The sequence below is a fragment of the Chinchilla lanigera genome, unplaced genomic scaffold, assembly GCF_000276665.1.
Source record: "Chinchilla lanigera isolate Chin_1 unplaced genomic scaffold, ChiLan1.0 scaffold00008, whole genome shotgun sequence".
NCBI classification, from domain to species: domain Eukaryota; kingdom Metazoa; phylum Chordata; class Mammalia; order Rodentia; family Chinchillidae; genus Chinchilla; species Chinchilla lanigera.
Window position 1 is genome coordinate 3,079,811 of NW_004955409.1, and position 12,651 is coordinate 3,092,461.

Below are 12,651 nucleotides of genomic sequence, written 5' to 3' on the forward strand. Positions count from 1 at the left end.
TTGCTTTAAAATTTTTCCTGATTTTTCAAATTCATTTTTGTCATCTTTTAAGTGATTAGTGACTGTTTCAGCTTGAAATGTTTCATTCTGTGTAATTTCATTTCATGCATGTGTTTGTGGTTGTGGCGGTGTGGTGTTGTTAGTCTGTAGAAGAACGTGTGGAGCAGGGCAGACCTCACTGCATGGCAGAGGATGGCCACGCCAAGGTAGTACCACCCTCCCACCTATGCCTCTGGCTCCTCGCCTGCCCCCTCTGCGCACTAACTGAGTGCCCAGCTGGTGACTAACCCAGAGTCCTTGAGGGAGGAGCCCCCTCGGTGCTTCCGCTGTGTCCAGCTGTGCTTCTGCCTTCAACTGGCTGTCTCCATGTTTCTTCTGTTTGACCCCTTCTCTTCTACCTTGAAGCTCGTACTTCCTTCCTCCTCTCCCGAGCCCCTCCATCCCTGTGTCTTCTCTCTAGCTGCTCTTCATTCCATTCCGTCAGCCTCTAAACTGCTCCTTTGTCTTTCCGTGACTTTTCCTCCACTCCACGCCTCCTAACATGTACGACTCATTGCATACATCTGTGCACTTGGGGATTGCGCAGAGATACGTGTGATTGTTACACATTGGTAATGTAAATATCTGAGTCATCTTCTATGACAGTTCATCCATGTCTTACACCCTCAGCGGATAGCTTTACAATTGGAGTTAATTATAGGGCTTCAAAGTATTCAAGCAGATTTTCCAAAACTAATTCTCAACACACTAAACTGTTACGTGTTTCTTTTTGCTGCTACATTCTCTTGCTGTCCAGCTTTTAAATTCGGTGGGATGTGCATGTTGCTGCGTGGCGCTGTGCGGCAGAAGCTAAGGCTCAGCTGTATTTTGTAGGTCGAAGCTGATCTGGGCTACCCAGGAGGCAAGGCCAAGGTCATTCACAAGGAGTCCGACATGATCATGGCATTTTCCGTTAACAAGGTAAAGGCACTGAGCGCTAAGAAAAATGTACCGTATTTAGTGAAATGGCTTAAATCATTCACTGTGCCCTTGCTCTGCAGGCAAATTGTAATGAAATTGTTCTGGCTTCAACACATGATGTTCAAGAACTGGATGTGACTTCTCTGCTGGCCTGTCAGCCTTACATATGGATTGGAGAGGAATATGACAGAGAATCCAAAAGGTGTGTCCTCAAACCACTTGGAAATGGAGTTTTCTTTCCTTAGGTATCCACCAAATCACAGACTGGGACATGGCTATACATCTCTACTAGAGTAAAAGATAAATATGATTTAGCTACCAGTAAAAGTCTTTGCCTACATTAATGAATAAATTGCTCCTTCCATTAAACTGTTCGTAGTTTTGAATCAGAATAATCTGATATCAAAGTCTAATGCTTACTACCATTCCAGTGAGTTTAACCTGAAGAAATGTCAGGATCACGTGGTACTCAGTAACGGCAGCTGAGGTGCAGGAACACAGCCAGACATCGCAAACACAGCATATTAATTGGACTGGTGGACAATTCTCATTCACTAAGTGACTTTGCGGTATTTCTTCTTGTCACCTGATAAGCACATCTTTACAGACAAAGACGCAGGCAGCGTTACTTTTCTTTGAAGCTTTGGACACTGCAGTACTCTGTCTGGCCTTTTTCCTCTGGGCTCCCCCTCCCCCACCTTCAGCTTTGGAGTTGCATGTCCCTGGGGCTGGCGCTGCAACACTGTTCTTGTTTTGTGGAATTTTCTCTTTCAGGTAATATCACCAGTCTTAGACTTCTGAGTGGATGGAACCATAATAGAAACTCCATACTTCAAAGAAATCTAAAGTTGAATTTCTTTAAAATTGCTAATTTGGGGCTGGGGATGTGGTGCAGTGGGGGGCACCTGCATAGCACAAGCAAGGGCCTGGGTGCAAACCCCACCATCATAAAAATAAGAGAAGTTAATTTGCCACCTGGGATGTGTGTATTTGAGTAGAATGTTTACTTGTTTTGTATATATAATCGAAGGAAAATCTGTTAATGCTTCAAAACAGGGCCAGAGATATAGCTCAGTGGCACAGTGCCTGCCTGGCAAGCACGAGGTCCGGAGTTCGATTCCCAGCACCAAAAAAACCCCCCAAAACAAAAAACTTTAAAACAAAGATTGTTCCAGTACGTGCAGCAACACAGTTGCCTCCAGACAGAATACATTTAGACTGTATGTACGTTTTACTCGAAGGGAAGAAGGTGACCAGGGCCAAAAGTGGACTGTACTTGAGACTGGTACCCGTGTTCCCTCCTGGGCATGGCTGCTGGTGGTAAGTAGACATCTGTGGGACTTCCTACAGCTCCGACGACGTTGACTACCGAGGTTCCACCACCACCCTGTACCAGCCGAGCGCGGCAACCCACCCAGTGAGCCAGGTGCACCCACCTTCGTCCATGCCCTGGCTGGGCAGCGGGCAGACCAGCACTGGTGCCAGCGTGGTGAGTTCCTTACTCCTGGGGTGGGCTTCAGAATCGGGTGCTGTGAGACCACAGTGGGGTCACGTTGGCCTAGCAGGGATCGCGGTGTCAGAGCAGGGCCTGTTGGTGCCCCGGGATAATAGCAGTGCCGCCCCGTATGGTGGGGTGTGGTGTCAGAGCTGGAACTGTCATTGTGCTATAGTAACAGCAAGGTGCTGCATATGGTGGGGTGCAGGGTTTGGCGCAAGCGTTCCTTACCGCAGTCCTGAGCACGAAGTCTGCGCCACAAGGCTGTGCAGTAGGCGTCCGTGACCACTTGAGACCCGTGCTCTGTCAGGGAGCTTAGCAAATCTGTTCCAGAGTTCATCTCAGTCACAGGCTGTCACAGAACGTTACAGAATTAGTTATCTGGAACATCTCCTTCCTCACTTCTTCTGAATACACGCAGTAATTCCTTTTGCCTTCTACAGCTTATGAAGAGGAATCTACACAACGTGAAGAGAATGACCTCACACCCTGTCCATCAGTACTGTGAGTACCTCGCTCACGATCTATCCTTCCAGGGTCCTCTGTGCTCCTGAGGCTGTTGTTAGGAACTACTGAAACCTTGACCCTTGCGTTCCACATTGCCCATCTCCCTTTCAGACCTGACAGGTGCCCAGGACGGCAGCGTCCGCATGTTTGAGTGGACACGCCCGCAGCAGCTCGTCTGCTTCCGTCAAGCTGGCAACGCAAGAGTCACTAGGCTGTATTTCAACTCACAAGGCAACAAGGTTTGCGCTCATCCCCACATGATTGTGCACAGTAGGGCCTACCTGATGGGTGAGACCACCTCCACAAACTCAGGGAGCAGCGTTTAGGCTGAGCAGGCAGGGTGTTGGGTCCGCTTCCATGCCCTCTCCTCTTCTGATGGAAGCAGAGGTCACACAGCTCAGCGTGATGATCAGGGTCCGTCCACGTAAGGGCCCCTCAGAGTGGAGAGGTTGCTCTGTGGGGTGTGTGTGGCTGGAGACCCCATTTTCCCACGGGGCTGCAGTAGACCTCGGGGGGACCCAGAAAGCAGCTACAATATGTGGAGTGTGGAGCACGTGGCTTTGCTGGGAACTGCAGCAGAGGCAGCCGTGGGTGGGGTGTTTAAGTGGGGTCCGAGTGAAATCCCCTTTCCATACGTGATCCCGTCTTCGGCAGGGATTCTGGGAAGCTGGGCTGACTGTTTCCATCCCCTTACAGTGTGGTGTTGCGGATGGAGAGGGTTTCCTGAGTATCTGGCAAGTGAACCAAACAGCGTCCAGCCCTAAACCTTACATGGTGAGTCTCTCCCCGCTCCGAGTGCCACCCGAGTGTCTCCTGCGACAGGGACAGTCGCACCGTTCCATCCAGCATCATAGCGAACACCAGCCACCCAGCTGTACCCTGGTTTTAAACTGAAATGCCCTAAAAATAAAAGCCTGGCTTTTTACCCAGATGGGCAGCCATGTTGGAGAAATGCTCGGAGCTTTCACTGTGTCTGATCAGTTTAGGATACATTTTTGCGATACATTTATCCATTTTGAAAACAACTTTGTAGTACTGGAATTTTATGTGTATTTTAAGATTCAGACATGTGCTGAGCATCTGATTTCCTCCACAATTTTGCTTACTGGTTTATTAAATAATCCTGATGGACTCTGCATTAATCTGAGCCATGGCACGGTGCCTGGTGAGGACCAGCGCATCCCCAGCGGTGGCAGTGTGGCTGTGCTCCTGTAGATCCCCTGGCACAGAGTGGTGGAGCTCCGGCTGGCCTGCAGTCCTGGCTCCAGAGCAGTCACCCGGATCCTTCTAAATTTTCTTTTCTGGAGTAGCCCCATGTTCTTAATTACAGGCAGGACAAGGTATTTCTCTTAAATTAGCACACTATCTTGACTGTACCGTAATACCCTCATGGAAATGAAAGTAATCTTGAATTTATACTTTTGCCTTTAGTCAGATCTGATCATTCTAGGCAGAAAAAAATACTCATTTTATTTTCCAATATCCTGACATGCTTCTTTTGGGCCTGCACCTCAGACTTTCTGTTCATCACCGGATGCAGTGGGAAAGTCCTGCCTGGGTTCGTAGATAGCTTCCCGCGTCTTTAGAGCCTCCTTAGGAGCCCTTGGGGGTGACCTTAAGCCCACGGGCTGTCTGCAGGAGCCCTCTTGACAGCGTCTGTGTAAGTTCCTTACCTGCAGAGCATAGCAGAGTGTGCTTGAACAGTAGACGTTTGTATTTTGTTCAAAGAGTTAACCTGACTGAGTCCTCATGCTGCAGTCCTAACAGCATGAGTGTGGAAGAGCCCTCCCCTTTGGTTACTGACTTCGTTAGGTGCATGTGAGTCGTCTACACTAAAATTATTTGGGCTTTTACTGTAATCAAATGGCTGGATAAGTTCGTGGGGTCTTGCTCTGTGTCATCTAAAACTGGGCTCAGGCGCTGTTCCCGCCTTAGCGTCCCAGGTAGCTGGACTACAGATACCTGCCACCCTGTCCAGCTCATTCCTGTCCTTTGATGTCTTCTCTACTTAACGTTTAAAAAAATATGGAATTACAGGCTCTATTTTTTAGATTACCAATTGTTTCCAGTTTTTAAAGATTGGTTGCATTCACTTGTTCTTCATTCTAGGCTCATTGTTCAAAAGCTGTTCTTATTCATGCAGGTGGTATGGTGTGTGACTTTTCCACACCAGTGTCACTGGGTGTTCAGGTGACGTTGTTGCACTTTGTTTTCCGTAGAGCTGGCAGTGCCACAGTAAAGCCACAAGTGACTTTGCGTTTATTACCTCTTCAAGTCTGGTTGCCACATCTGGACAGTCCAATGACAACAGGTAGGCTGACAGAAGCAAAGGAAGAAACATAAATTTTAGGCAGGTTATTTTTGCTAGAAAATATAGTATAAAAACACCTAGGAATAGAAAGAGTTGTCACATAATTCTTATTTCAGAGTGGTTCTCCTTACTGAAAAGTGGAACAAAATTTTCTCCTACTGTAGTTTCTCTGTAAGCATGTATAATTTTTCAGTTAACACGGCTGTGTCTTAACTGCTGTCAGCGCTGCTGGGTGCTTGAGAAACCAGTGTGCTTGGGATGCGGTGGCTGTCCCCACTGGCCCCCTTCGTGCATGGCACCCTGCGGAGAAGGCTTCGTGCGGGGGCAGGGTACAGGTGGCGGGCTGTTTGGAGGGGGCTGCAGCGGGGCAGGCCCAGCCTTGGGGACACGCAGAGTGCCGGGGACAGGCTGGAGGTAGAGAAGAGAAACCCAAATCCTGCCCTGGTTGAGATTTCTGCTCTATAAATGTGAGGAAAACAAGAAGAATCAGTAAATAAAAGCATTTGACGTGAAGACAAAATTTGTCTATACTGGTGCTTTGCACGAGAATTGATGTGTTTTTCTTGTTTCTTTACAAGAAATGTATGCCTGTGGGACACGCTAATACCGCCTGGGAACAGCCTCATTCATGGTGAGTTGCGGTCTGTGGTTACCACGGGGTTACGAGGCTGCTCCTTTAGCTTAGTGAGCAGGTCCAGTGTTTATTCCCGGGACAAAGGTGGAGACAGATCTGGAACAGATGCCTGCAGCCAGTGCAGGTGAAGGGAAGAGTCTGGCTGTGTCGCGGGCCGGCCAGCCGGGGCCGGGATGCGCGGCAGCCTTGGAGGGCTGTGGGGTCGACCCTGTGAGCAAGGGGTCTGAAGAATTACCTGCAAAGTATTCATTGAACTCAGTAGAAATGAAGTCATATTTCAGAGACTTAAAGTTAACAGAAAACAAAGGTTAGCCTCGTAAGAGCTAGCAGTGCATCATACCCTTTCAGGATATTCCTTTGGTTTAAGACAGTATTTGCGTAGTTAGTGCCTCACGATCTCTTTCCACATAATGCTGCCCAGAAAGGATTGCATGCTCTGATCGGTTTGGGTTAAAGTGAAGCAGATTTTTTTAACAGAATGATTTTAATACGTTGAGATACATTTTGAAAGGTGTAGTTATTTCTGAGTTTGTTTTGATGCAGTTTTTTCTCTAAACAATTGACACAATTTGCAGACTTGCCACACATGAGCCTTGAATCATACTAAAATTCCCAGGGCTGGGCAGCTGAGCTGTGCAAGACGTGGCGTGAGTGCTAGCACTGCAACAAAGAAAACAGGATGCAGCGAGTCCTGGGAAGGAGCGTTAGCTCTCTGCCCCCGCACCGATTAGCCGATACTGGGCAGGAGCACTTTGTCCCTGGGTCTCAGGTCTAGTCCCTGTGGTGGTGCCGTGAGTGGGGTGAGTGGCAGCCGAGAGCAGGGCCCCAGCGGTGCCGTAGACCCTTGACTGAGCCTGCGCGCGCTGACCCAGTAGCGGTGGGCACTGTCGCTGTCGAGCACGCGTGCAGCCGAGCCAGTGACTCACCGAGGACCGTGCCAGCCATGTGTGGGTGCAGGGAGGTGACTGCTGAGCATCCCTGAGGAGCACAGGCTGCACTGTACCCCGGGGTCTCCATGTTGTCCAAGGTGAAGCTTTTAAGAGTGTTTCATGTGTGAATGGTCCTCAGCTCTCCAAGCCAGCCTACCTCTGGGCCAAGGTGGAACTTCCTGTGTGTGTAGCGTGCAGAGATGATGGGTAAACAGGCTTTTTCTAGCATTGCCTATAATTCTTCTTTGTAATGCAGTCATAGAATTTCAGAAATTCGGTGACTAAAGGCACGAGTAACTTCTGTACTCTCCATGTGGCTTAAGCATTAATGGCACTGTTGAGACTGAGCCGCTGCACAAACGCGGGTGTCTTTGTCCCCAGGTTTCACATGCCACGAGCACGGGGCCACTGTGCTGCAGTACGCGCCCCGCCAGCAGCTCCTCATCTCGGGGGGCAGGAAAGGCTGCATCTGCATCTTCGACATCAGGCAGCGGCAGCTGCTGCACACGTTCCAGGCCCACGACTCGGCCATCAAGGCGCTGGCTCTGGACCCCTGCGAGGAGTACTTCACCACGGGCTCTGCGGAGGGGAACATCAAGGTGAGTCTGTGCAGACCGAAGGCTGTTACCTGTCCGTATCCGTGTGAGAACAAAGCCGGCTCCTGCGCCTGTGAGCCGAGAGCGCAAGGGAAGCTTCATGGAGAAAATGAGTCTCCCAGCACTCCGCTTCTGCTGGCCCTTTCTAGACCACTGCAGAAACCCCTGGACTCGCAGATCCCTGTGGCTTTAGAGATGGGCTGGCGGTGCGGCTCTTTGAGAGCCTGAGTAAAGCCCCAGACTTGATCCCAGCACTGCAAAAGCAAATACAAAGCTTTGAAGTACTGTTGGGGCTACTGCATGGTACATACCTCTACTTGCAGCTATGTGGGAGGCTGCAGCAGGAGGACTGCAAGTTCAGGCCTACTTTAGGCAACTTACTGAGGCCCTGTCTCAACATGTGGAAAGAGCTAGGGATATAGCTCAGTGGTAGAGCACCTTCTGTACATGCACGGGGCCTAGGTTTGATCCACCTACTGCAACAGACTGGCTAGTTTTTCTGGTAGTGGGGTTAGATCTACACCCCAGGATGAAGTGTGTGAGCTTAATTAATGATGGATTTTGGTGTGGCTTAAGCATTAACAGCAGTTTGGCTGTTGAGACCCTTCCATACCCCCACCCTGCCCGCAGCACTTGCTTCTCGGGTGGTGAGGCCAGGTTTGCATTGAGGGACAGCACGTGCACTCCTCCACCTGGCACCAGGGCCTGGTTTGTGGGAATTACTGCATAGCACCCCAAGTCAGTGCCTGACTGAGCTGGAGCTGCTCACAGATGGCTGATGTGTGACAGCAGCACAGACAGGGAAGGAAGCCTGCGCATGGGGTCGTCACTTCTCCTTGGGTCCGCGATTCGAGGAAGGGGTGGTGGGAGTGGGGCTCTGGTGACGTTAGCCGGCCAGGGAACAGCAGTGAGGGTGGTGTGTTGTTCTTGGTCTCTCTAATGGCTTAGAAGCATTTCTCTTTTTGTCTTAAACCAGGTCTGGAGGTTGACTGGCCACGGCCTCATCCACTCCTTTAAGCACGAGCACGCGAAGCAGTCCATATTCCGGAACCTTGGGGCTGGTGTCATGCAGATTGAGCTAGTCCCAGGCAGCCGGCTCTTCTCCTGTGGCGCTGACGGCACCCTGAAAACCAGGGTCTTGCCCAGTGCTTTTAACGTCCCCAGTCAGATTCTTGACATTCTGTAGACTTCAAGAGTGGGGCTTCGTTTTTATGTACACTTCAATTAAAATGTAGTCCAGCAATTATCAGGCAGTTAGTACCTTGAAAACCATACAGAGAATCTCTGTAGCTCTCAGTCGCAGGCGTGCTCTGCCAGGTGTTGCCTGTCCACACTGGTAGGATGAATGTGCATGTACTGTGCTGCTGACATCCTTAAGAATCCCACCTTGTATTGTGTGAAGGGTAGCTATTCTTTCAGCAAACCTGATTCGGAAAACACCGGGGGCTCAGTGAGTGAGTAAAAATAGCAGGAAGGGTGTGTAGACCACACTGCGGAAGCTCTGTTGCTGACTCAGGTTTTCCTCCTGTCTTACTCCGGTCGACGCATGCCTGCAGGGTCCTCCTCTGAGCGAGGGCGCCCGCGGTGCTGGACGCACCACACCAGCCACGGCCCGTGCGCAGGGACCAGGTCTGTGCTGGAGAGGTCATTTCATTCTTTCCTGCTGAGTATCTTTCCTGTTAGTGTTTATACTGAGCTAGTACTGTAATTTGCAAATGAGTGCAAATTTAAATGCAACGTTTTCCTCATGATTTGCACATTCACATTTTTTGGACTGCTAGTTTTTCTATTTAAATATTTGCCTTCATGTTAGGAATGTAATGTGAACAAGACATATTTGTAGTTAACCAACACACACCTTCTTAGTCCAGTTTATTACTTCTTCTTTTTATTGTGTTCAAGATTAAAACATTTAAGGCCATGTTGAAACTGCACCAATAGAGCATTTCATATCAACTCAAATGAATGTTAGGCTTTTTGTGGCCAGTTAAGTCGATGAGATTGGTGGTATTATTTATTGCCACAGCCTATTGTATAAACTATGCAGAGTTAAATACCATTTGCTTATAAAATCTTAGCCAGTGTTGTCATATTTTGATGTATTTCCTAGGTTATGACCAAAAATATGTTCTTGAGATATTGAAACCATTGTCTGCGTGTGTCTACATGTTTACCAGCAAATTGTCTCATCATGTTCGAGAGAACGTTTAATGCCTGTGGTGAATAGTAAAACATAATGGTGTAAAGCACCTTTCGCTGAAGGCGACGTGATGTTCATGCTGTGAAATACCTATGTAACAGAAGAATAAATGTTATTTGTTAGAGTTTTATCTGAGTCTGGCCTATTTAAATAGCCTGGTCTGGCATTCTTTGATAAGTTTTTAATAGTTGAGACAACTTTTAATAAAATGTTGAACTGTTCGAGAATTTTTAGGCTCTTAGGCAGTTGATTCATTCACCAGTGTTTACTGAGTCCCTGACCTACAGAGGCCACCCCGGCAAATCAGGAGACTGCGGGGCCAGGCGAGGAGGCACGGCAGGGGAGTGCGCAGGCAAGCGCTCCCGCACCGCCTCTTCTCGCACAGGCTGCGCTGGTGAAGGGCGGAAGGAGGGCTGGCTCGGTGCTGAAGCTGTAAAGGAGCCGGGCACAGGGCCTCGGTGAGTGGCAAGGCAGACGGGGTGTAGAATTCACAGGGTCGCAAATTTGACAGAATGGAGAACACCCAGTGCTCAGCAGAGTCAGCACCCAGAGGCCATGCGTTGTGTTTCTTGTGTCACCCTATATACTTCACTAACAGTACTGACTCAGTAGGAACTGGAAGGTCACCCAGTTTTGCAACAGAAATTCAGATACGGTGGTAACTTAATTCTCTCCATGATTCTGGTCACAGCCAAATTGGACAGTGCCCAGGAAGCGAGCACACAGACCCTTGGACGGCTCACATTCAGCACAGCATCCCCTTGCGCCCCTGCCCCAAAGCCTACATTCAGCGGAGATCAGAGGGCTGCTCGCTTTCTCCCATCTCTCAGTGGGAACAAAGGTGCCGTGACCTGGACAGGAGCCACGGTCTGGGTCGGACAAAGGGGCACTCCTCCGTTGCAGGGGAGGCACCTCGCGAAACCACAGGCGCTAAAGCGAGGTGGCCAAGGTCATGACTGGCCAGGTCCCGGGACTGCAGATCACGGAAGGAAAATCACTCATTCAGAAACAGGAATTTTTGCTCTGACTCACTCTTTATTTACTTTTTTTTTTTGGTACCGGGAATCAAACTCAGGACTTTGTGCTTGCCAGTCAGGTGCTTGTGCCGCTGAGCTATATCCCTGGCCCTGACATACTCTTCGATGTTTCTATTTTAAAATCTTTTCGTCATTGAGTTTCTGAGGGATTGGCTTTTTTCTCCCATTTTTGTCCTCTTGTAGTTTTTTTTCTCCTTTCAACCTTTTCCTCTTCCTTTTACTTCCTGTATTTTGCTATTTATTTTTTTCTTATTCATTTTCTCCTGTGGCTGTTCTCTTAACACCATTCATTTCCTTTTACATAGTAGGGCCCCCATCTTTTCTCTCCTCATGTCACATTGATTTCTCAAATTTTGCATTTTTTGTTATTTCTACCTTTACGAGTACCACTACCAAGCTTTATGAATCTCTAGATAGCTACTTCTAACTTTAAATTTGTTGAATACTGTTCTATCGTCAGAGGTAAAGTTGTTCCATTTAGTAGCCATTTACTTTGGGTCCACAGTAAGTCAGTATTGGGGTGGTCTTAGTGTTCAGACTATAATTACAGATCTCTTTTCTATGGTTAAGAGTGGTACTTAATTGGTTTTTCAGGATTTGGCAGTACTCAGTTTGTATTGATGCTGTAATTGATGCTGATTTTGTTACGATATCAAGCATGACATAGCTGTTGCTATTAATTGGTTTTCTTGGAATGCAAATACCTAGATTGCCTCAGTGTCATTAACAATATTGTGGCCCATTCCTCGATATCTGGCTACTAGGCCAGTGTGCTGCAAACTTGATCTCAAGAAAGTGGAGGTGGTTGGATCCTGAACACAAAAGTCATAGTCCCACACCAAGAGGACACCACTAAAGTGTACACATTACATTCATGAGGTCTCCATACCAGAAACAAAATTTTCCACTAAAGTCAACCCACAAGCCTCAACACAAAACCAAATAAAAACATGAGAAGACAAACAAACAAAATACCTCCAAAAACTCGCAACTTCCTCAAAACTGATCTATGGGGCACTGAAGGGGAGGAAACCAACAGCCACACACCAAAATTGTTGGAAATTGTTTTGGGACTCTAGGTATGGTGTGTGTGCCTGCAGTCGCAGCACTCAGGAGGCTGAGGCAGGAGGATTGCCCCAAGTTCAAGGCCAGCCTGGCCTGCGTAGGGAGTTCAAGTCCAGCCTGAACTACATACTGAGACCTGACTACATACACACACACGCACACACACACAAATTATATTGGGAGATAAAATACAAACAAGGCATTTGACAAGCTCATGAAAGATATAAACAGATACTGGGCCAAATTAAACAGTCTGCAGAAGACACTAACAAAAAGCTAGTAGAGCTAAACCAAATGATGAAGAACATGACTGACCAGCGTAGAAAAGAACAAGTCCATTAAAAGGCTCGAAATAGAAATTCAGATTAAAAATCCTATAGAAAGTATCACCAAGAGAAGTGACCAGTGTGAAGAGACAATACCAGAACTAGGAGACAGGGCTGTCGGTAAACAGCTAATGAGAGAGACCTTAGAAACATTACAAGAACATGAAAAATGGATCCAACAGTTCCTAGATGGTGCAGAGAAGACTAATTGAAATTAGTGAAAAATCAGAAGACAGCACAAATGCCATACAAAATCTGTTTACTGAAATAGATAACTTTTCAAATAAAGGAAAAGAGCATGCAGATTTCACATACAAATAAGGTTTATAAAACCCCAAATAACCACAATCAAAAAGAACCTCTCCAAGACACAATATAGTCAGAATCCCAGAGGTCCAACATAAGAACAGAATTTAAAAGCATAACAAAGTGATGAATCACTTATACTAGAATTGCAGCAGACTTCTGAACACAAACTGTAAAGGCCATGAGAGCTTGGAGTGAAGTGTTTCACGCCCTAAAAACAATTTCCAAACCAGGCACATGTATCCTACAAAACCGTATTTCAAACTTAATGGGAAAATAAAATAT

The 12,651-nt window shown here is 47.7% G+C and overlaps 1 protein-coding gene across 1 annotated transcript in view; it reads left to right on the plus strand.

Moving 5' to 3' along the window:
* Dmxl2 (Dmx-like 2) overlaps positions 1-9,762 on the plus strand; it is a gene marked incomplete at its 5' end in the record, with an annotated part of 154,818 nt that extends 145,056 nt beyond the window's left edge. The window contains 11 exon segments of the mRNA XM_005376642.2: positions 144-206; positions 874-960; positions 1,041-1,162; positions 2,311-2,449; positions 2,899-2,959; positions 3,074-3,201; positions 3,659-3,736; positions 5,182-5,273; positions 5,852-5,904; positions 7,218-7,435; positions 8,409-9,762. Coding sequence (XP_005376699.1) covers positions 144-206; positions 874-960; positions 1,041-1,162; positions 2,311-2,449; positions 2,899-2,959; positions 3,074-3,201; positions 3,659-3,736; positions 5,182-5,273; positions 5,852-5,904; positions 7,218-7,435; positions 8,409-8,618 — 1,251 coding nt within the window. The 3' untranslated portion in view covers positions 8,619-9,762.
* Positions 9,763-12,651: the final 2,889 nt, after the last annotated feature.